Here is a 23,196-nt window from a genome sequence, read left to right as displayed (position 1 = left end):
AATTCTAATCAAGCCTTGTTAAGATGGAACAGTCAAGTTCTTTGTAAGTTTGTGTTTTGCTAATAGTACAACAGTTTGCTTGTAAAAAACAATGCAACAGAATTTTAGAAGTAAATGGGCCCTTTTCAATCTAAAGCTTATCGTTAATACATGTAGGTGCAAAGTGAGGTTTATGATGAACATCAATTAAATACATATAGAGAAGGGGCATCAAAGAAATTACTACAATTAATTTCATTGTAAAAGGATTTGAATGTGGAATCCAAATAAATAAAATCAAAAACATAAAATTTTGATAATCATTTTTCTTCAAGTGTAATGCATACACTTGTGATTTTAAAAGACAAGAAAAAGGCCATCTTAACAAGTTTAATTAAAAACACTGATAAGGCAGGGGAAGATTCTACAAGGGGATTTGACTTAACTGATGAAATAGTCAACATTCAAGGGGTTAAGATTTCAATTTAACATTCATGCAAATGATGGAAATGGTCAACAAGTTTTTGTGTCTTACACCAATAATGACAAATTTGACTTAAAAAACAGGAAAGAAAAATTATTCAAAATGAAATTGAAGCTAATGGAAAATATATTGTATCAAACATGAAAAATGTGTTATTCATTAATGGGAAAATAATAGTTCAAAAATGGTTTCAAATAATATCCAAGTACTTATCGATGGCAGATAACAAATTACACATTCCAAACAAAATACGTTCATTTTGGTACTGAAATCATTCAGTTTTTATGAAATGCTTGAATGTTGGATGGAAATGAATTTGAGATGGCCTTAATTGCAGGGCAACATGAAGCAGCAACGAGTTCCACATTTCTACATTTCATAAGCAACATTTTGGTAGCAACATTGTTGTAGTGGCACTATAGCGTGAAAGGAGGATGTGATGGTTGTTGAGTACTACATTGAATGACAGAATGTGAATGATGTTGCTTCAGAAAGGCGGTGCAACACATGGGCAACAAGTTGAAGGCGGTGGTGTGTTGCAGGAGGCTACAATAGGATCTCAACACTTACCTAGGGATAGCAACCGAGCAACACAACCAGTAGGGGTGTAAGGAGGGGGGGAGGAGAAGGGGGAGGGGTGTCAAGAGGGGGGGTTAGACAGGGGGAAAATAAACACAAGCTGGTTAATATATGGTTAGGTGCACCTCAATTGGACGTTAATAGATTAAATACGATACTAGTTAGCGAGTTCAAACCACGATGATCTATTGTTTAATGAGTGATGAGAGCTAGAGAAGCGAAGGGGAGAGGGGGTTAATTGATGCGACCACCGGGGAACGTCACCATCATCAACATGTATGTAGAGAGCCTGTAGAGGGAAAAGAGATAGACACAACACAACACACACACAAAGCTACATATGGGACTACATGAGTTTTAGGTTGCCACGGTGACGCCGTTTCTTGCAGTATTACGCATCCTTATCATATTTGTGATATAACCATGCATGATTGTGCAGCAACATGCTATCATTGTTCATTCCTGAATTAAAACTTCAAATCTTAATAATTATGCCACATCAATTTATTTCTTTTTTTAATCATTTATTAGAATAGTGCATGCACCAAAATGCAAGACAAAATTACTATTGACTCCATAATTCAATAATAACAATATTTCTATTCAATTACAAAAATCAAGTTATTAATTCATACTCCTTTCGTTGAAAAAAAAATGTGTAGTTTCTCTTTGTATTCTTGATCATTCATTCATAATTTTAATTTCATTCCTCCCTTTTGCATTTATACTAACCATGCCTTTTTTAATAATTCATATCTCTTCATTCATTTTTTGAAAATTATTTATGATAAAGCCTACAGCTAAATGATGATTAGATTTCTTTCTTAAGACAAATTCAGAAAGTGTTGTGAATACAGTGTCCTACATTGCACGTTGCTGTCGACCTTGCATGTTCATGTAAAGTTCATCAAGTTCGGAACCAGAAAGGCGTTTATTCATGTGCCATTCGACGAATGAATGAATGCCCTTGTGTTTCCAAACTGATGACCTATGGAAGTCATAACCATGGAATGACATGTCCAACCACACATTAGTACTATTGAACGAGGAAAGTCATTAATTCAATAAAGAAAAGAAGAAGCGCTTTAAATCTTCCTCACTGTTTGTGGATGAAATGATGTTGTATCAATTTAGATGAATAGTCATGACGGGAGTTAATGTACCTGGTTTGAAATACATGTATGTCTTCCTGACTTGTAGATATGCTCATAGCATACATGAATATCATAATACATGTACTTAAAATACTTTTATATTATATTTACAGGCAAAGACAGTGATAAAAGAAGTTGCATAGCTTTTCTGCCTAGTACTGCGGTGTGGGGTTGGACAATAATGAGTGAAGAGATGACATGACAAGTGCTCCTGCAAAAATCGGTCCCACAACATTTGCCCCCTAAAAATTGGTCCCACAACAATTGCTCCTGTCTAAGTTCTCTCTGAGGACATAGGTAGGTAACATATAGACAGATAGTATATCTGTAATGCGCTTGATAGACACATTTTCGGATGTATTAAGCGGTACATAAAAGCGGAATATCATTATGATTAATGTTCGGGGTCACGATTGGGATTTTTGTTCAACATGATGATCAGGACAAGGGTTAGCATTCGGCTCGAGTTTATGCTACCGTCACAACCAACGAAACCGACCCCAGACAGACCGATTGTACGCCATTGGAAATAATGTAATAGCTTTTTGGTTGGTCTGGGGTTGGTTTCACTAGTGTAACTTTAACATTTATATTTTATACATGCAGCAGGCCCAATGTGCGGTTTATCCGTAGGAGTAATGTCGCATGGAGCAAATGTCATGGCATGGGTGGAAATGCATGATGTGGGAGGATGGTGATGATGATGAATGAATGAATGAAAGGAGGGATGTAATCATGATAATCATGATGGGATGGCCTGAACTACTAGGAGGAATGCTGTATTAAATGCCATGATGGCCTACTGCTTGCAGCAAGGCGTTGGGGGTGGTGTGACTAGATCACGGGAGCATTCCATGAAACAGATTATCAGTGATTTTCTAAGACTAATGTTATAAGCTACTGCAATTCCTTGAAGCTGATTGGCTGAGAGCAACTTAGTTGGTGAAAATCACAGACTAATCTGTTCATGAAAAAGCCTCCCTGTGTACTCTACATGTACATTAAAGGTTCCCTTGATTTCACATGATTTTGACTGGGATGGAAGACGATGGGAATGGTATATACAGAAGACAAGACAGACAGACAGACAGACAAACAGAAAAAGGGAGAAAGAGACAAAGAATTGGTGGAAAGTTCAAAGAATAGAGAAACAGATAGAGAGAGAGCTAGATATATAAGGAAAATAGATGAGCAAGGAGAGAGGGAAAGAAAAAGGGAAATTGAGACATAGGCAAGGAGGTAGAGAGAAGGGACAAAAAAAAAACAAATAAATAGAGGCAGACATAGGACACAAAAAACAAAGAGACAGAAAGAGAATTAGAAGAAAGGAGATTGAGACAAAGACCCCCCCCCAAAAAAAAATAATAATAATAAAAAATAGTAGAAGCTCAGAGAGAGAGAGAGACAGACAAATCAAAAGAGACAGAGAATGAAGCCACTAAAGAAATATAAGAGAAATGAGAGGAAGATAGACAGAGAAAAGAGAGGGAGAAAAAAGGGGGCAGAGAGAGTCGAAGAACAAAGAAAACAGAGACAAGGGTTATAGATGAAAGATATAGATATAGAAACAAGAACGGGACAGAAAAATAAAACAAGACAAGAACAAGACAGAAAGATGGAGAGAGAAACAAAAGAAAGAAAGAAAGGAAGGAAGGAAGGAAGGAAGGAAGGAAGGAAGGAAGGAAGGAAGGAAGGAAGGAAGGAAGGAAGGAAGGAAGGAAGGAAGGAAGGAAGGAAGGAAGGAAGGAAGGAAGGAAGGAAGGAAGGAAGGAAGGAAGGAAGGAAGGAAGGAAGGAAGGAAGGAAGGAAGGAAGGAAGGAAGGAAGGAAGGAAGGAAGGAAGGAAGGAAGGAAGGAAGGAAGGAAGGAAGGAAGGAAGGAAAGAAAGAAAGAAAGAAAGAAAGAAAGAAAGAAAGAAAGAAAGAAAGAAAGAAAGAAAGAAAGAAAGAAAGAAAGAAAGAAAGAAAGAAAGAAAGAAAGAAAGAAAGAAAGAAAGAAAGAAAGAAAGAAAAGGAAGAATGGACAAAGAACAGGAATGCAGAGAGACGGAACAAAACTAAAATTGACATACATCAACAGATGGGAAGAAAGACAACACTGTTACACCAAAAGTAGGATATATCATGAGACAGAAAGACAAGACATAGGACAAAGAGACAAATGAACCAGAAACCAGATTGACCAATATGCCGAGACACAAAGAGACAAGTGTTATGATGATACCAGTCTACTCTAGAGGACCTGAGAGGAATTTAGAAGGTACATGTATAAAGCTAGATTAGTTGACTGTAACTGCCTGGCTTTCTGTTTTGGGTTTAACTCTCTAAGGCAAGACTTTCATTTTTTTTTTTTTTTGGTGGGGGGGGGTCCTGACAGATTTCATGTTTATAGAATATGATCAAAAGTAAAGAATTTGAATAGGGAAGATGGTGGAAAAAATACTATTTTGGTAGTCTGTTTGACCAAGCTAACACTAGCCAAAATAAGGCCTTAATTCGTAACTTAAAGATATTAGTAAAGGATTGACGAAAATCCATTAAAGATAAAGTTATTCGAATTTGAACTTCTGGATTTGTGATGTCATAAACGGGTAGCTGCCCCATATGTCATGTAATATAAAATGCATAAATTTTAATTTTGTAAAGGTTCGTGATGACTTACTTTTGTTTCATGTTTAGGAACGGGTGGGAAATGATACTGAAAGTACAATAAAGAACAATTTCAATTTTCTGAGATAATGACATTTAATTTAGTTTTTACCATACGTTATGTAGGAAAGCTGCTCACATATGACATCACAAATAAAAATATTAAACTTCTAATAACTTTTTTATTCTTTGATGGATTTTTCTCAAACCTTCTGCAATTTATTTTTATTTTTTTCTGCTATTTTTACAATAAACTTTTTGTCAAGGTGAACTTCCCGTTTAAGATAAACTTATCTATAATAATTTGATAAGAAATATAGGTAAGTATATCAAGCCAGCATCAGGTGTTTTTTTTTGGAAAGATCACAATAGTGTAACACCACATGTATATCATTTTAATGCTTAAAATTATATCCATATGATATATATTTTGTTTTCATGAAACAAATTAACAACTCGGCCAGACATTTACAAATCAAGGATTGAAATGAGAACAGAATACAGGCTTTTTTTACCTAACACATGAAACACACCCAAAATATATTCCAAAACTCCAACAGTACGAGATGTTCAACTTAAAAATCACCAAAGCAAAAAGGTAAACTAGAAGAACAAAAAATTAACCAAAATAAATTCACACAATTCCTGTAACTGGAAATTCCAAAAAGGTTAACGATTAGTACTTTACAATTAAGTAACTATGCATTTTGAAGAATAAAAAAAAATTGCAGATTTTTTAGATTTCTAGATGTAAACGGCTGGTAAGGCTGTTTGCTGTACAAATACGAGCATATAAGATATACTATGCATTTCTTCAATTGCTGTTACTGTGCATTTGCTTTAAGAGAGGCATTAAGACCACCGGGTAAACAACAGCACTGATTTTCATATTGCTTGGGATATAATTTTTTTATATATATATCAAGCGAACCACATATATACTTGCGCTTGCTGCACTAATATCTACTGCACAAGGGCATCTAAATTTTGAGAGGTCGTCGATCTAGAAATCTGCATCTATGGTTGCAATCCTCGTTGATAAGGGAAGAGAGAGAGTGGGGGAGAGAGAAGACTACGCCTGTACTCTGCTCAGCATTGGGCAGATGGGGCAGGATGGGGGCTATCCGGCGAGAAAGGAGAGACGGGGAAAGACAGAAGTAAGAAGCCAATGGAACAACTACAACACCAAGGAGGGGGGGGGGGTAGTACGGGTGATGTTAGTGATCACATGGCATGGAAACCCACCAATGCTGTATCAGCCTTTTGGTCCTGTCTAGGTTGCCATTTGCATATTTCAGCTTAAGAACGAGTTGCCCCAGCGACCCCACGCTAGGGCGAGGGCAACCGCCGGTCCTGCGTGTGGGATGAAAGGAGGGCGTGGAAAAACAAAACACACAGAGTGTGGGTGGGAAAAAACAAAAAAATATATACATAGATATATATATACACGAATGAATCATGACATGAAATGATGTGACTGTGTATCGTTACATAACTCATCACCTGAAAATGACATTAATGCTTTAATGTTTTAAAGCAAAATTATATCATTCATTCATTGTTCATATGATACGCATTTGAAATAAATGATTACCATTGTTATAAAGAACATCATCACCATTTATCGATTACCGAATAATGTTACAGAAACAATAATTGCATTATTAAAAAAAAGAGTATCAATGTTACTAAGCTGCTCCTCCGAGTAAAATAATGGCTCCTCCAAAATGGCATTAATGTTCCATCACAATGAATAAACAGTTAGAATTGCATCATTATTTAACTTGTGTGATTAATCTTTATATACATTATTACAAAAAAATAATAATAAAAATATAGCACAGCATCTATCATATGAATTAAGTTAACAGTGATTTTAAAAACGAATTGTGACAAGCTTTTATTAAAATGCATTAATGAAAGTCTATCTACTCCGGCATTGCATGATATTGATGAACTGGATAAATAATGAAAAAATGACAAGGTTAGGAATTATCAATGATGTTGTTTGGGCCATAAGTGAATATCATTTACAGTTTCTAAATGTATCCCACCTTTACATGAAAATGGCAGTCTTAATTACATCATGAATCTTTTGAAAATTATTTTCAAATGAATAGCACAGATTTTTTTACTTTTTTTGTCACAGGTCTCAAATAGGCAGAAATTAAATAGATAAGAGTGGATTTTAATTCCTATAATTTAACAATTGATACATGTACTGTACATGTAGGTGTAATTTTCCTTAGCATTAAGTTATTGGGTAAAATTGCTCAAGGTGGACCTTTTCCTGACAATTTCAAAGGATTAGCATTGACAGATTTACAATGTATCATTTCAATTGTGAATTCTCCTTATTATGACATTTGCAATCTATACAGTTATTATGTATTAACACAACTGCAGCTAAACTATTTCTTAATAGATTTATATCATAACCCCCCATTGCTACCTCTTTACAAGGGTGTTCCAAAAAACTTAATGCAATTAATTATCAATTTTAAATTTGTAATAAATAGAACAATTTTTTACTATAGCATTTGGCTTCATAATCATACATTTTTTTAACAGGAAGCAGGCCATACGTTTTTTTTGGTTGCAAGAAACATACTGTGCCACCGATTGATTGTAAATTCAACAACTAATTGTAAGGCGTAAATAACTTATTTGAGACTTAAAATTGACTTGTGATTGATTGGAAGATTCTTCCCAAACCCCTTAAACTATTTTACCCATTTTCCCTCCTCTCTTCAAGAAGACTTTCCCCTTTAAATTGGGTCCACAACAATTTCAAAAATTTAAATCTGTAGTACTCTAGACCTCTAAACTATTTTAAAAAAAAAGGTTGGATAAAGTATTCAATATGTTAGTGTGTCCACAAGTAGTATCTAAACAGTGCCACTCTCTAGAAAACCATAGTCCCAGAAAATACCTGCCAGCGTGCGTTTCAGAGCTTGTCTCTGTTTTGGTTTCTTGTGCCGAGCTCCTGAATGAAATAACCAACACAATCAACATGGTTTGGTCAATCACAAACCAAATACAATCTGGGGGTAGGTTTCACAGAGTGTGAAAGTGCGACTGAAATCGGACTTAACTTCCACTTGTGTACAATTTGCAGCACATGACCCCAATGGTCAGGTTACACTCGACGGATGTGCTCGATTGCACATGCAATCAATGACATTCGGCGTTGAATATCACTTGCAAGTTGGCATTTAAGTACGACCGAGTCACACCCAGCTCTCTGTGAAACACCCCCAGGTCATTTTGATTAACTTAACAGTAAATAGGCCTTTACTTGCTTTTTTAATGCTAATAACTATCATCCTAAATTGGTTACTAAATGTTAAATCAGCTGAAAAACATGATTTCAATCAGGCATGCAGTCAGTACCACATTCATCCCACACAGAGTTAAAGAATTACAGAAATACCTCATGCTCAACCATATTGCAATAAACATGGATTATGGAGTATGATTACGGTAACAATTACAACATACATGTACAAGAAAAAAAAATGGCAGTAATATTATCATGCTTTCCAATATTCTAAATGATTTGTACAGTAAAAGCATTCCTATCTTATTGTTTATATTTTTTAAATATATATATATATATGCTTACATTCAATCTTGTATAATATCCGGAATAATTGCTCATTTATATTCAAGTTCCATCAGGTAATTTATTACAAGTTTATCATACATTCAATACCAGGTTGCAGCTTTATATGGAAATGATATTCAACCATTATTAAATAAAATATTCATTCAATATACATCTATAAAATTATCAAATTAATAAATTATCTATTTCATATTCAGTTAACCACCAATTACAATTAACTAATCAACTTTGAATGAGTTATTGATTATCTATTTTATATTCAATCAATCATTGTGAATTTTCTACTAGATATTCCATTAATTATCTATTAAAACCTCACAATCCAAGTGTGAACAATGACTATTTGTAAAAGAAAGAAAAATCATGTTTATAGAATTTACTACCTTTTTTTGTTCTTTTTTAAACCAAATAATTAAGCAACATAGTGCATAATTCAACAAATGAAAATGGCCGTTTATCATATAATTTTCAGGGTAAAAAAAGATCCCCTGGAAGTATATTTAATTATTTAGTGGCAGGCATTTTTGCAAATAATTTCAAAAACAAAATGTCGATGTCAATGACATTTTTATTCTTTCCTGTTTTTTACTGTAAATCAGTTATATCAGTATGGTAACATTGTCAAATCATTGCAAATTTGAAAGATAACATTTTAATCCATTTTATTCTCTTTTCTTCTCATTCTTTATGAATACCCTATCAAAAGTGGTGGCAGCAGTGGGATATATTACATCCTTACCCTCTTTCACAAACTCCATTCTATTTCAATAACATTATGATGTCTATACTCAGCTAATCAATTCCTTGCCTTTGATTGGCTACAAAGAAAGGTATGACAATTCCCTACATTATTGTGAAACCGAGCCCCGGTGAGTCATGCATGAAGCAAGAATCCCATGTTCGAAAATCCAGAGAAAAAACATTCCCAGGCCGATAAAATAAAAACCACGAGCAGATAGAAAAGGGAAAAGGGATTTGCAGGAAAATCTCTCTCTTTTTTTTTGGTGAGTGAAATAGACGGAAGAATACCTTCTGATCATGTTGGAGTTACGCCTGTGCCACTGGGTCATATTAAAGATTTGAGGGCCTGACGGCTGTCCGTCAATATAAAGCGGTCTACACGACCTGCCCCAACATAAAACGTTGACAAAAAAAAAACGCCATTACGGTAGAGTAGGATGGGATGAGGAAAGGGAGAAGTGGATAGATAAAATGGTTATATACAGAAACTCATAATTAAGTAACATGGGGGCGTACCTTGACAATTGTTGTCTCAGAGACAAATAACTACGTCTAAATCAAACCATGATTGGTAAAAAAAGGGACAGAACAGGTACATAAACATAAATCAATTAAACAAATACGCATTAATTCAAAATAATTTTTTTCTAAAATTATTCAAAGTTATAATAATCACAAATGTAGTACACGAATAAGTAAGTACTATGCTACCTAACCTAAAATATCAGAATAACATATTAAACACTTTTTTTTTAGTTATAAAAATATTCACATTCTATATATTTTTTTTAAAGAAATAAAGGCCATTTGTGAAACAAAATGATCAGTATATCTTTTCAACAAATTTTCAATGAAACAATAGGACAAAAGATCACAAATATTAAATATATCCATATTTTTTTTTTTTTTTGGGGGGGGTTAAGATTCTTTAAATATGGAATATATGGAATTTACATTGGAATGTTCTTCAATGAATGTCAGCATGAGGCAGTATCTTCTTAAAAAGGTAATCCAAATGACAATGATGATGTTAATTTCCCCAATGAATGTCCAGTGTATAACATATTCTTTGAGTTAAATATACATGTAACATAAACATTTCAATGTACATGTAACAAAGAACCAGTATGAAAATGGATGACGAAATACACCTGTATTTAAGCATCAAAACCTGTTGTTGTTTGAAATGAATTGATTGCAATGTTATTATCATACAGCCCAAATGCAACAGCCTATTTCTTGTTTAACTGATGATGAGTACACAATTAGAGCTGATCTTGCAATGATACTTCCACAACTAATGACTATGACTACTTCTTCTACTACTAGTACTACTACTACTACTACTACTACTACTACTACTACTACTTCTGCTACTACTACTTCTACTACTACTACTACCACCACTACTACTACTACTACTACTACTACTACTGCTGCTGCTACTAACTGCTATCAATATGTTGAATACTTTCTTCTCTCTTCTTCTTCCTCTCCCTCCTTCTTCTTCTTCTTTCTTCTTCCTACTTGTTCTGCTACCTCTTCTACTAACCATATCAATAATATTTCTACTTCGCCAAGGTACAAGAACCTTGATGAAAATCTGAGCCATTTTGATCACAGCTGTTTAGCAGCAATCAGCACCCAGAACAGTCTGATAAGACAAAGGCTTGGAGGGGCAAGCCACAGAATCGAATGGCCTGGACCTCATGACATAAAGCTCAGCAACTGATCTTGACGCTGATTTCTGCAATTGATTGCACTGATTAATGTGCGTAATCAGCCACAAAAATCACCCCTGCAATCAATCACCAAGTTTCATTTCACGGTCCAGAACATTCCGGGAATCTTGCTTATTGTCAGATTCCAGTTCTTCGTAAAGTCGTGAGAACTTTAAGAACCTGCCCAACGAAATTCTAATATTGAAGATGAGATGTAGAGCCCTTAAAGCTCTAAAAATAATAATTCTGTTGACAACGGGAGTGTAATTATTAGACGTAAAAAACTACATGACATACCTTTCCTGTAGTTGCATTCCATTTGTTTTTCCTCCGGTACCGATGTTTGATGGAACAGCGAGAGCTGAAGGGAAAGGCAACAACTTGAAAAATTAATCACATGAACATGAAATGTTATTTCTCAGTGGCAGGCTCAATTTTTTTTCCATCTACGTGTATGCTTGTTGTTCTAGCATTGGCAGTTGTTTGTAGTATATTTATATCAGGTGACGTAACAAAAGCCTTTTCCCACAGATTTTCATCTTTCTTTTTTTTTTATTTTAAAGAATTCCCCTCAGCGTCTTTTCACTTCAGGGCCCCGTTTCATAAAGACTTGTTATAATAACAAATGCACAATTTCTATAGCAAGTTTACTATCAGCCAATCAAATTGAAGGATTTCAGTAGCTTGACACTGTTATTGCAAATATGTTAATGAAACAAGTTTTATGAAATGGGTCCCTAATCTTCCAACTTCTCTATAAACAAAATAAGCGGAGATCAGAAAACAATAACATGCACATCGTCATTAATATTCATTAGGTGGATTATGTCACATCCCCACTTTCTTTTTTATTATGCTACTACATAAAATCATAATTGTTTCATTATTTCATACATGCGTGAATGATATGTCTCCCTTATAATGAAATAAGTTGCAGCAATGAATATCTAATGCATTAAATCAGTTGTCAATCCGATTTTTTTTCAGTTCTTGGAGGAAAATTTTTGAATAAATCTAATTTCGTATAATAAAATACAAAAGAACAAGTGGGGATAACATTATCAATGTGCTCACTGAATATTCATGAAGACATGCCTTGAACTGTTTCATCGGAATAATGAAAAACTTTGAAATGTCATAACTTTCTTATGTCTTGTCTGATTTTGATCAAATTTTCAGTATTATGTTTGTCTGATTTTTCTTTATCTGTTCAAATCATATTATCTTCAGCCTGGAGCATTCCTATACAGCTTCTACACTGCAAATACTGTGTTGCTAAGAAAACTACACCATAGTATTCAAAGAGGACCACACCACACATCTTACACCAGTGTTAAAATACATGGTGTAAGTTCAATACCCACTGGTGTTACTAGAACACATTTTCATTATTCTAATACGATTTGGTGTTAGGTTCAAACACCATGATGTATTTTTAACACCTCAGGGTGTGGCTCACTCAGAACACTAACTGGTGATGTTTTCATGCCATAGTTTTTACAGTGTAGGTGTCTTCACATGATACAATTGATCTACTTTGTACAATATGCTAATGGCGGTAGCTCCTTATATTTATCTAACACCAAGTTGCTAGCTTGAAAATTTTATTTATGAATTGCATGCTATTTAAAACCTTTTAGGTTGCTCTATTTAATATGTTTCTTGTAGCTTATAACATTATGGTATTATTAGCTAATATGCCTATTCAATTCAACTACAAATTATGGCTTTTATTTCTACAAGCAGTAACATTATGCAACTTTTAAACTTCACGTTTGCCATTTTAATTAAATCAATTAATCAATAATAGTGAATATGATATGAGTAATTTCCCTTTTAAAATCCTTTTATGATATAATTCAACAGAATCGTCTTCCCTAAAAGAGACAAACCTGTATTATTATCATACATATTCATATTTTGATTAAAATATCCCTTACTGAATATGACATTTGAAAAATAAGATATAAAATAATAAAATGGAATTTAATTCTTGAAGTAACTACATAAAGCCAAGAAAGCAAGAAGGTAAAAAATACCTTTGTTCAGTAGAAATATGAAAAAAAAAATGATTAAGTTATCAACAAAATAAGAATGTGTATCCAAACAATACTATGCTAGTATCACTTTGAATAAATAATATAGCTGTAATCAATATAGAAAATATTAGCATGGCAAATAGAATGTATCATTATACAATGATATATTACCAATGTCATAACAAGTAAATAATAATGAAATAGAACAAAGATACCAAACTCAATGTTAAGTAAAAAAAAAAAAAATGAAAAAGGAAATGGGAATTGAATGGAGATTGTATTTGATGTCTTGAAAAAAATGACAATTTAATCAAGATGTAAAATGTATGCAAAATGGAATGTGGGAAGAAAAAAGCTAGGTTCATGACATATGACAATTGTCATTTCAATTAGAAAGCTATATTTACACAAAAATTAATGAAAATGTTTATTTAGTAATCTGTTAAATATACATACATAAATAGTTAAATACCAGATGGAAAAATATCTAATTTAAATTCAATAATTTTAGTATTAAAAAAAAACAAGGGTTTAGCAAAAATACATGAATGTCTACTGTATATGACATAAAAAAAAACAAAAGTTGCAAAAACAAAATAATAACATGAAACAAAAACACAATAAACAAATAATACAATAGTCAATGTTTAATCTAAAAATAAATCAGTAATGAAATAAGGGGTAGAACACTCACAAGAAATCAAATTAAGTAGAAAATTAACTTTACTTCAAAGGTTCTTTAATACTTACAGGTACATAAAATCTTAAATAAAGTTTAGAACACAATAGAAGATTAAAGCTTTGGCATAAATCAAATAAAATCAATAACATCTATGAAAATAAGAAATTTGATGATTTGATCTGTCAATTAGGAAACTGTTTGGCCTGAATTCACAAAGGTGGTTTTGAAAACCCTCGGTTGAGTCCATGGTTTATGCAGATTTCCTGTATAAATTACGCTTATTTTACCTCATATATTAAAAAATTCCAATGCTGATGCGCGCTTTTGTCACAGTGCGCTAAATTTACACCTGTTGTCGTGGTTATCAAAGCTATTTTATTTGTGAGTCCACTGTTTTGAATTACTGAGTCAACTCTTCAAACAGTGGACTCATGAATAAAATAGCGTATCTAACCATGGTAACAGGCGTCAATTTGGCGCACTGTGACAAAAGCGTGCATAATAATAATAATAATAATGGATATTTAGAGGCGCTAAAACCAACAAGTACCATAGCGTGTACAATGTATAAATAAAACATTTGCAATAATAACACAATATTCAAGATAAATGCATCAGCATTGGACATTTTTTATACACGCGCCTGATACGCGCTAAAATAAACGTAATTTATACAAAAAATCTGCATAAACCATGGATTCAACCGTAGGTTTTCAAAACCACCTTAGTGAATAGACCATTTCGTAGTTACTCATGGACAATTTTCGGTCAAATGACCTTTCATTTCTTTCATTATGATAGGCAGATTTTAAAGCAAAATATTACGTAAGCTTGCCTTACATAGCAGGATGAAGAAATTGAATAGACCAGGTGACTAGAATAGCACACCAATGAACACTTTATGAAGGTATTTGTTGCATTCCTACTTTGAATGCATATCATAGCATGTTGGCAAACTGTGAAAACCAGTCGTTCGTGGACGCGTTGTTGTTTTTTGTGGATGTAAATGAAAACCACAATTCAAAAGAATATATGAATAATCAAGACATCAAAGTTGGTGCTTATCTCATTAGATTTTAAACCACCATGTCACTTTAGTACAAATGATCTTCCTCTGATCATGCGTAGAATCTTTTGATCATGCGCAGAAAGGAACTACGAACTGGCTTATTCGGGCCTTTAAGTGTCCAATATGGCTTGTTCTTGTTTTTTTTTACTTTGGAGTAAATATAGAATACAATACCATGCTTGCTAAAAGTGTGGTTTATCATGGTGTGGTATGTAACAGTGTGTTATATATAACTGCATATTGCCCCAGCATTGTATCGAAATGTACTTAATTATGATACTTTGTTTGGGAAGTGCAATAGCTTGTTTCAGGTTTGTTCATATATGTTTTAAGCCTATTAGAATATTAATATACAATGTAATTGTCCCCCATTGTGTGAAGTTTGATCACACCTACCCATACAAAGCGATTGCAACAGTGTGCAAAACATACTGCAACAGTGTGCATACACTCAAATTATTTACTGCATTTACATGCATTGTTTTTTTTTTCATTCAAGTGTACTTTAAGATAACATTTATGTCAGAATAACACTTTATATCATGATTGCACTTGGTGTACAAATGTGTAACCACAATGCAACATTGTCACATGTGAAGCAATTGGTGTGTGCAAGTTTTCATATGTGTGTGCAACATTGTCACATGTGAAGCAATTTGTGTGTGCAAGTTTTCATATGTGTGCAGCATAAACATGCACATTGCACTGGTGAAAAAACTTAAGTCGTTGGAAAGCATGATTGTATATGACTATGATAACACTTAAATAGGCTTAAGTGTAACATCGTATATGGTTTTTTTAATGCAAATTTCCCATGTGAAGCAGTAATGTGGATGTACATAAACCTTATGTATTCATATATGCATTAAGAAAGGGAGCAGTGTGATATCTGCTCAGTACAGAAGGGATATATTTCTGCTGAGTATTGATGCCTTTTCCTGTTTCTAAGAAAGTGAGTAAATATCCATATCTTCTGAACATCTGGGCAGGTCTATTCGTAGAAAATATTGAAGCAGTTGAGAAAAAAGTTCACATCACACATTTTTAAGCCTACAAGAATTCTTGGTAGTGCGCAAAATTACCAACTTAGATGGATTTGCGCCAATGCAATCAACCTTTCATTTGTCATCTTGAAATGCAATGTAAATGTGGATACTGTGCATTCTACAGCACACAAAGTAAATATAAATCAGATATATGTTGCGACAATGCAGATATACAACTGGTTTTTAATACTAAACATTTCTTCAAAATGTAGGTAATAGTGTAATACCACATCTATGGGGAATTTTTGATGGGGAACTATCATTCGCATGCAGATTACAATATTTGGTGTTCAGTTACAATGTTGACAACTATAAGGCTGAATACTGGGATACTAAATGAATTCATACTTAAATAGCTGTGGATAAATACTGTATGATCCATTGTAAAAAAAAAAAAGGGGGTTGCGCATCACAATAGTGCACCACGAGACACTTATCATGAGATACTTTTTCTGACAAGAGGGTAACTTCCTGAGCATGCATTTATTTGGTAGTATACATTTAGATATATGTGAGTGGATAGATGGGTTCTAAGGTTTCACTAGAATAGCGCAGCTAGTGTTAACAAGGCACCTTCACGTAAGTCAGGGCCAGGTCATAACTCTTGGCGGGAATCCTTCTCAGCAGCTTTTCCTTCTAATCCCCCAACGTCTGCACAGACAAACCAATAGGGAGTTTATGCTCCGCAATGCACAGATGGTTCAAGAATGCAGTAAATGTATTGGCAATGCCCGTCAAACGACAAAGAACATCTGGGAAGTCTTTGTTGAAAATTGGGAAACCAGAATTGTTAGGTCCTAAGTTTCGAAGTTGACAAGAGATTGCAGATAATAAGGTCATTAGTCCAGAGTCAAGGGCGAAACTGTTGTTTTGATTCACCAGTTCTCAAATAAGACTTCTTGATTGTTCTTTGCCATAACGGGCATTTGACAATACATATCCTCTGTTCATGAAGCGTCCGTACGTCACAGAGAGAAAATTCCCCAGTGAAGGATAAGTGAAAGCTGCTGTGAAATCCTGCCTTCAGCTGTGATCTAAGTTTGCAACTATTCCTTCTAATCCTCCAATGTCTGCACACACAGAACAATGGGGAGTCAGGAAAGCAACAGTGACATGCTGCAGCAGCTAAAACCTGTAGACACTACCTTGTTCAAGGTACCCCAAAATCTCCTTCATAGATTTTGCACAGATCCTTTGCTGTCTACATGTATATACTGTATACAGGGAAACTTTCATAAAAACTTTCATCAGTGATTTTCCTCGACTAATTTTCTCTCAGCCAATCACAAGCAAGGATCTGTAGTAGCTTATAATGTCTGTCAGTGATAATCAATAACAAAATTTTTCATGAAAGGCTCAGATTGAGTGCCGTGCAGTGTGAAACTTATTTCAGCAAAAAGTGGTGGCAGCGGTGGGATACATTTACATCAAGACCCCGTTTCACCAAACCAGTGGATTGTTTCATCCAGCTGTTCGTAAGTTAAGAATGACGTTATGAACGACTGGTGATACCATCTTGGATGTAATAATCAGTTTGTCTTTCATTTACATACATAGGACAAGAAGGTATTTCCAGTTGTGCGTTAAGTCGTTAGAACTTACACATGTACGAACAGGTTTATGAAACACCCATTGGATCTATTAACATAGGGTATGATACAAAACTTATATCAGGAACTTCCACATGTGACTGCTGCATTAAACATGCATATATCATTTTTGAGAGGGGGGGTCTATCACTATGCTGACATCTCATATATGGTTGCATTCCACGACTTTTAACATAATAATTAATGACACTTACGACAGGAAGACTTTCACATAGGTTACTGTATTGAGTAAGCATATATGGCACATTCCTACGGTGTACAGTGAGATATATTTTAGTGAAATATTAATTTTCTGTTTGCTCCACTAGAAGCATTTTTCTATCAAGACATCTATTACTTCTTACCTGAATTACCTTCAGGCTCTGGCGATGATGATTTCTCTGTTACGTTCATTTAGGGATAATTGAACAGGATGGAATACATATCAGAACCTTATAAAATTTCATCTTCTTGTAGATTTGAATGTCTAACTCTATTTCTAAAGCTTTTTTTTTTAGTGTCTTTGGTGCCATTGAACATTGCAAGAGGGATATAGAATTTATGAGTTCATGTTAATTATAGCAAAGTGCCATGACCAAAATAATTGAGCAACTTATATAATGAGAGTGGTTCACCAGTTGTGTTTTACTTATACTTTGAGTATGATTCTACCTTTAAATGTCTCTCTTCTTCCATACACATCAAATATTTTTAAATCCTTTTTTTTTACCATTGCGTTTTGCAGTATTTGTACAAATGCAAATGTTAAACAGCACCTCAAAAATACTACAGCTACACTATAATGCTACAGAACATAAGAAAGCAAAAATAACAGACATTTTAGAGAGTTCTTGAGAGATAAACAATCCTTGCATTTCATCATTAAAATTATCAAAAATTATAATGTAAAAAAAAAATTCTGTCAACTTCATAAAAGGCCAAGATATATTTTCATCAACAACTTTTGGAAAACCATGCTATCTTAATGAATACAAAATATCACAAAGGTTTCTTTTGTGCTCTTAAAAAATATCAATTTCATTATTTGTTTTAACAAGAAGCATATTACTTTCCAATAAATAAAAAAGACTTCCATCAATTAAAACGGAAAGAAATATGAAGCTGATTTAATCTCTACGAGTGTGCATTCTTTATTCTATAGTGCTTACTCTGTTTGGTTGTCTGTGATGGTATCAAGGGTGCATTATTTGAATCTGTGTTTGAGGTAGATTCTGGAAGACGAAAATTTGAAGAAGAAAGACTACTACTCCTAACTGCCGCAAACTTCAAGCTCCGTGAATTTTAATTGTGTGCCAGATATATCGCACTAGAGAAGCGTATTTTGTTCCGAAGAGTGCACAGGTGTGTTTGTAAGCACTGATCGTTTCAAGTAACATAAAAATAGTCATTGCAATCACAGACATCTTGGTTTAGCATTGCCCGATGTTCGAACCTTAACAAGCATAACTAAATAATGACTAATATGCTTTCAGTATTAAGTCCAAGCATAATATAAGGAATAAATTAAGTATCTGATGAGAACAAGTGACAGACAAATAAGAAGATATAAGAATAATAGTATAATAGAACAATTATCATTCACTGATACAATATCTGATATTATCATCATCATAATGCATGTTACCTGGAGAGTGTATCATATCACATGCCAAGAGGGTGATACCATATTTTGAAATGGGGTAGGGGGTTCATCCGTTCATCATGGCTGAGGGACTGACTATCGAATAATTGGGAGATCACATGATGGTTTGGAGATGATCACATGATCCACTGTGGGTAATCACATGATCAGTTATTGAGTGATTTGATGAGAAATGGGGGCAACTAATGGATGGATGGATGAAGAAAAATATCAAACTTGAAGAAAAAATGGGAGCTAGACTTTTGGTGACTGTGTAACTATCAATGAGCAAGTGGATCAAAATTTTAAGGAGAATAGCAATAAGAGAAGAAAAAAAATTGCAAAGAAGGAAGAAATTAAGAAGAATAGAATAACACATTTATAGGAGACTTTGAATGAAACGAAAATGGGGGGGTTAGACCTAAAAGGCAGAAGTAGAAAGAAGTAATAAACAGATCAAAAGCAAACTTTACTGAGATCACAGAAAGATGGAGTAAAAATTAAAGGATAAAGTAAAAAGAGGCAAAGGCTGAAGACGTGAAAGAAGACAGATACAAGTTTTTAAAAAAAGCAAGAGATAAAAAGATGAAATAGAAGAATGAAAGGAGATAGGTGAAAACGGCAGAAGGGGAGAGAGAAACTCATCGTAAAATTATGATCCTTCTTATTTTTCATTACACAAGAAATATTTCTTCAAAAGGAGGGGGGGGGAGATGATGTCGGAAATGAAAGTGTTGTTTTCAACGCAGATCAAGATAAGACTAAGGGTGTTTCATGAAGCACAAATAAGGGTTTTTTTTTTCACTCAATAATTGTTCTGAGCCAATCGGATGCAAGGATTTCAGTAGCTTGTCACAAATAGCCAGTAAAAATCACAATTGTGTTTCATGAAACACTGCCCAGGAGATGAATCCGATTGACAGAAGAGCAAAAAATAAAAAAGCACAACAAAAGAGAGATGTCCTGATGAAGATGGGCGCTGTTGAATTTGAAAAAAAAAAAGAGATGGAAGAAAAGGTCTTACGTACCATCCATGGTCGGGGTGTGTTCTTGCATAGGTATGTTTTCCCCGTTGGAAGCAGCGGGAACGGTAGTCGTAACTACAGAAGATTCATTGGCGGAAAAGGACACATGAAGAGAGGGAGGGCAAGGGTCGCCATTAGTAGGGGACACTGAATATCCAGAACGAAAAAAAAAAAAGAGGCAGCACGGAAAAAAAAAAGGGACAAAACGACAACATACCACGCACAGACAGACAAGGTGAACAGAAGGCAATGAATGGTTGTCAAGGGAACGGGGGAGGGGTAAAAGTTTGTGACATGGAGAGCAAAGAAATAAAATAACAAAATAAATATAGAAAATAAAAAAAGAGAAATAAAAGAGAATGGGATAATGAAAGGGAGAAATTAAAAGAGAAGTGTTTTGCTGGCTGGATTTGACAGGCATTCTTCTTTGAAACATTTGGACGACATGATGATGGTGTTGGCAAAAAAAGATTTGTCTCGGCTAACAATTGAAATTTTTCTTTTGTGTGAGGTGCTTTCACATGACTACACAGCTATATTCTGATCGGTGAAAGCATGCAGTTCCAAATAAGCCTGAGTCAAGAGAAAGTTAGCAACATAGTTTAGGAAATATTGACATCTGTTTCCAAATAATTCCATCCAAAAATTCAAATAATCCAGAAGGAAATGGTAATAGTACCATATGGAATCACTTTTCATGCCCTAAAACAATCATCTATCTGACTGTTCCTTCATTTTTTTCATATTGAGGAATAAAATGCAAGCAATTATTTTAGCATCCATGGAACAGGATGGTCAAGTATACTCTTTGATTACTGTCAGTATCACGATCATTATCTTTGAATTTTCTCCATGATATATCTCTTGGAATTTATATGAAAATGTCATTACATTAATTTCTCATTCTGAATTTTGGTAATCATTGAGAATTATGTAAACCCCATGTTCTGTTCAAGTCTCAGGCTTATTTGGCAATTGAACTGTTTGTATAATCCACAATCAAATTTTCACAAATGATAAGTTAAAAACAATTTTTTTTCTGGGTTCTCTAAACTTAAAAAAAATACATTATAAGATGCAGATACAATATTCATGACTTTTTTTTCTTACATGAGAAGATGAATTATTACAATAATCTAACTTTTTCTAGAATATAATATTCCACTATTTTTGAAAGGGAGAAAGAATCTACTTCAATCTATTCATCACATTGTTTTATAATAATATGTTTTTTGAAGGATCAGCTGCTCAACTATTAAATGGAATTGTTTTCACAGAATCAATCTTAAAAGATTAATAACTAATAAATGATATTCAACAGAAATATGCTTATGTTTGTTTTCATATAATAACATTGAATATGGAATATATGTTTTTGAGCTTCTTTTTCTGTAAAGCTATCATAATTTTTGAAGGGCAGAATAATAAGCAGCAAATTAAACCATAAATCATAAAAAATGATAAATGAATTGCACATTTACCAGCATAGTGATATGAAGCAACAAATGCACAATTTTGTCTCATTTGAAAAAAAATCTCATTCAAATGTCAAAATGCTCTTCCTTATTCAAACCAAAACAAAATCTAATTCTTAACATCCACAACCTGTTCAAAATCTTAATCAATAAATACAATATAGTATCAGTCCTGATAAAAATGATCATTTGTATATAAAAACAAAAATAATAATTTCATGTTAGCCAAGATATTTGAATGGATTGAAATTAATAAAGAGATTACTTCACAGAAGTGAGATGTATCTGATATGTAGGCCCTTCGAAAGAAAACCTTCAATTTCATGACTTTGCTGTACAAGGCCTCATTTAATACCACCCCTCCCTCGACAAAAAACAAAAAAAATAATAAAAAATTGTTCAATAGCAAATGCGGTTAATTTAATGGAATTTATAGTTTTAGAGCTAAAATAACAGATTTTGTGTAATATATTAAGATTTTGAAACAGGTGTGGATTGGATCCGAGCAATTTTGCAGGCAAATTAAAAACAAATAAGCAAATACTTATCAAATTAAATGAAAACACTTAAAAATCATGTAGGATGAAAAAAATAAACATATATAATTATCAATTATAAATAAATAATGGTTTCTTAGCTATTTCATTTAACCTTTAAAAGACTAGCTTTTTTTTTACATTTTGCTAAGCAATCACAAGGTAATTATATTCAAAAATAGCTATTTTATAAAGCAATTGAAATGCTTTAGAAAAAATGAAAGAGTTTCTACAAAAGAAATGAAGAATCAATCATGGTAAACTAAAATCACTGATTGAAATATCTAATATGTAATAGATATTTTTCCTGTACATGTAAGAATGATAAAAGCAATATTACAAAGCCATTCATTCATTTATTCAGGGCAATGAGACATTATTATACATGTAATTTAAATTGAAAACATTTTAATTTCTTCGTTGCATTTTATTTATATCTAAAATCTATGTCGCAAAAATAAATGCAGATTGATAATGAATGTCTTCATGGGAGCATTTTATATAAGGACTTGCCGGATGTTTAATCTTATCATTTTTATCTTTTCACAGTACAGTTAGCATAAGAACTGTGCTTCTCATCGAATCAAAATCAAGTCTCATCTTTTCTAATTTGTGTGGAAAACAGCAAATCTAACATTGCTGATTTAAGAAAAATAGTTATTATTAATAATACTTTTACTATTATAATTAGCAATATTATCATCATCATCATATCATTTTTATCTATATGAGATCATATTCTATAGAGTCAAATGATCTCTGTATGTGAGTATTATGGCTGCTATGTTACAACTAGCTTTATTAAAGTCATATACAGTCTGAATGAAGGGGGGGGCTAATGTCTCTAATGTTATATTTAAAAAAATTGTTGTACCTATTTAGGTATAATGCAGTGCGTGAAACCACAATTTTTTGCAATATGAAGAAATCAAAATTATTTCTTATTGCATTGACCCATTTGGATTGCTCTAGATGATATGCAATAAGACTTTTATTTGCTGATCAAGTATCAAAGCTCTGACTTTCCAATTTTTTTTTTAATACTTTAAGAGCAGTTATGTTACTTTTTGTTTGTTTGGTAGTTTGTTTTTTTACAGAATAAAAAAGCAAAGCAAATGGATCCTCAAATTTTTGCCTAAAAATATGAATCCCCCACCTGT

At 33.4% G+C, this 23,196-nt stretch overlaps 1 protein-coding gene across 1 annotated transcript in view; it reads right to left on the bottom strand.

Moving 5' to 3' along the window:
• Positions 1 to 23,196, bottom strand: part of LOC129281961 (calcium-activated potassium channel subunit alpha-1-like) — a 91,693-nt gene that overhangs the window by 18,594 nt on the left and 49,903 nt on the right. Inside the window, exons 14-19 of the mRNA XM_064113420.1 lie at positions 20,029 to 20,172; positions 18,528 to 18,590; positions 17,724 to 17,759; positions 11,231 to 11,294; positions 7,776 to 7,829; positions 6,089 to 6,196 (exon numbers count right to left, since the gene is read on the bottom strand). Of these exons, the coding sequence (XP_063969490.1) occupies positions 6,089 to 6,196; positions 7,776 to 7,829; positions 11,231 to 11,294; positions 17,724 to 17,759; positions 18,528 to 18,590; positions 20,029 to 20,172 (469 nt within the window). The remainder of the gene's footprint in view (positions 1 to 6,088; positions 6,197 to 7,775; positions 7,830 to 11,230; positions 11,295 to 17,723; positions 17,760 to 18,527; positions 18,591 to 20,028; positions 20,173 to 23,196) is intronic.

The sequence above is a fragment of the Lytechinus pictus genome, chromosome 18, assembly GCF_037042905.1.
Source record: "Lytechinus pictus isolate F3 Inbred chromosome 18, Lp3.0, whole genome shotgun sequence".
In the NCBI taxonomy this organism is placed as follows: Eukaryota; Metazoa; Echinodermata; class Echinoidea; order Temnopleuroida; family Toxopneustidae; genus Lytechinus; species Lytechinus pictus.
The sequence above is the reverse complement of the archived record's forward strand: the minus strand, read 5'-3'. Positions and strand labels throughout refer to the sequence as shown.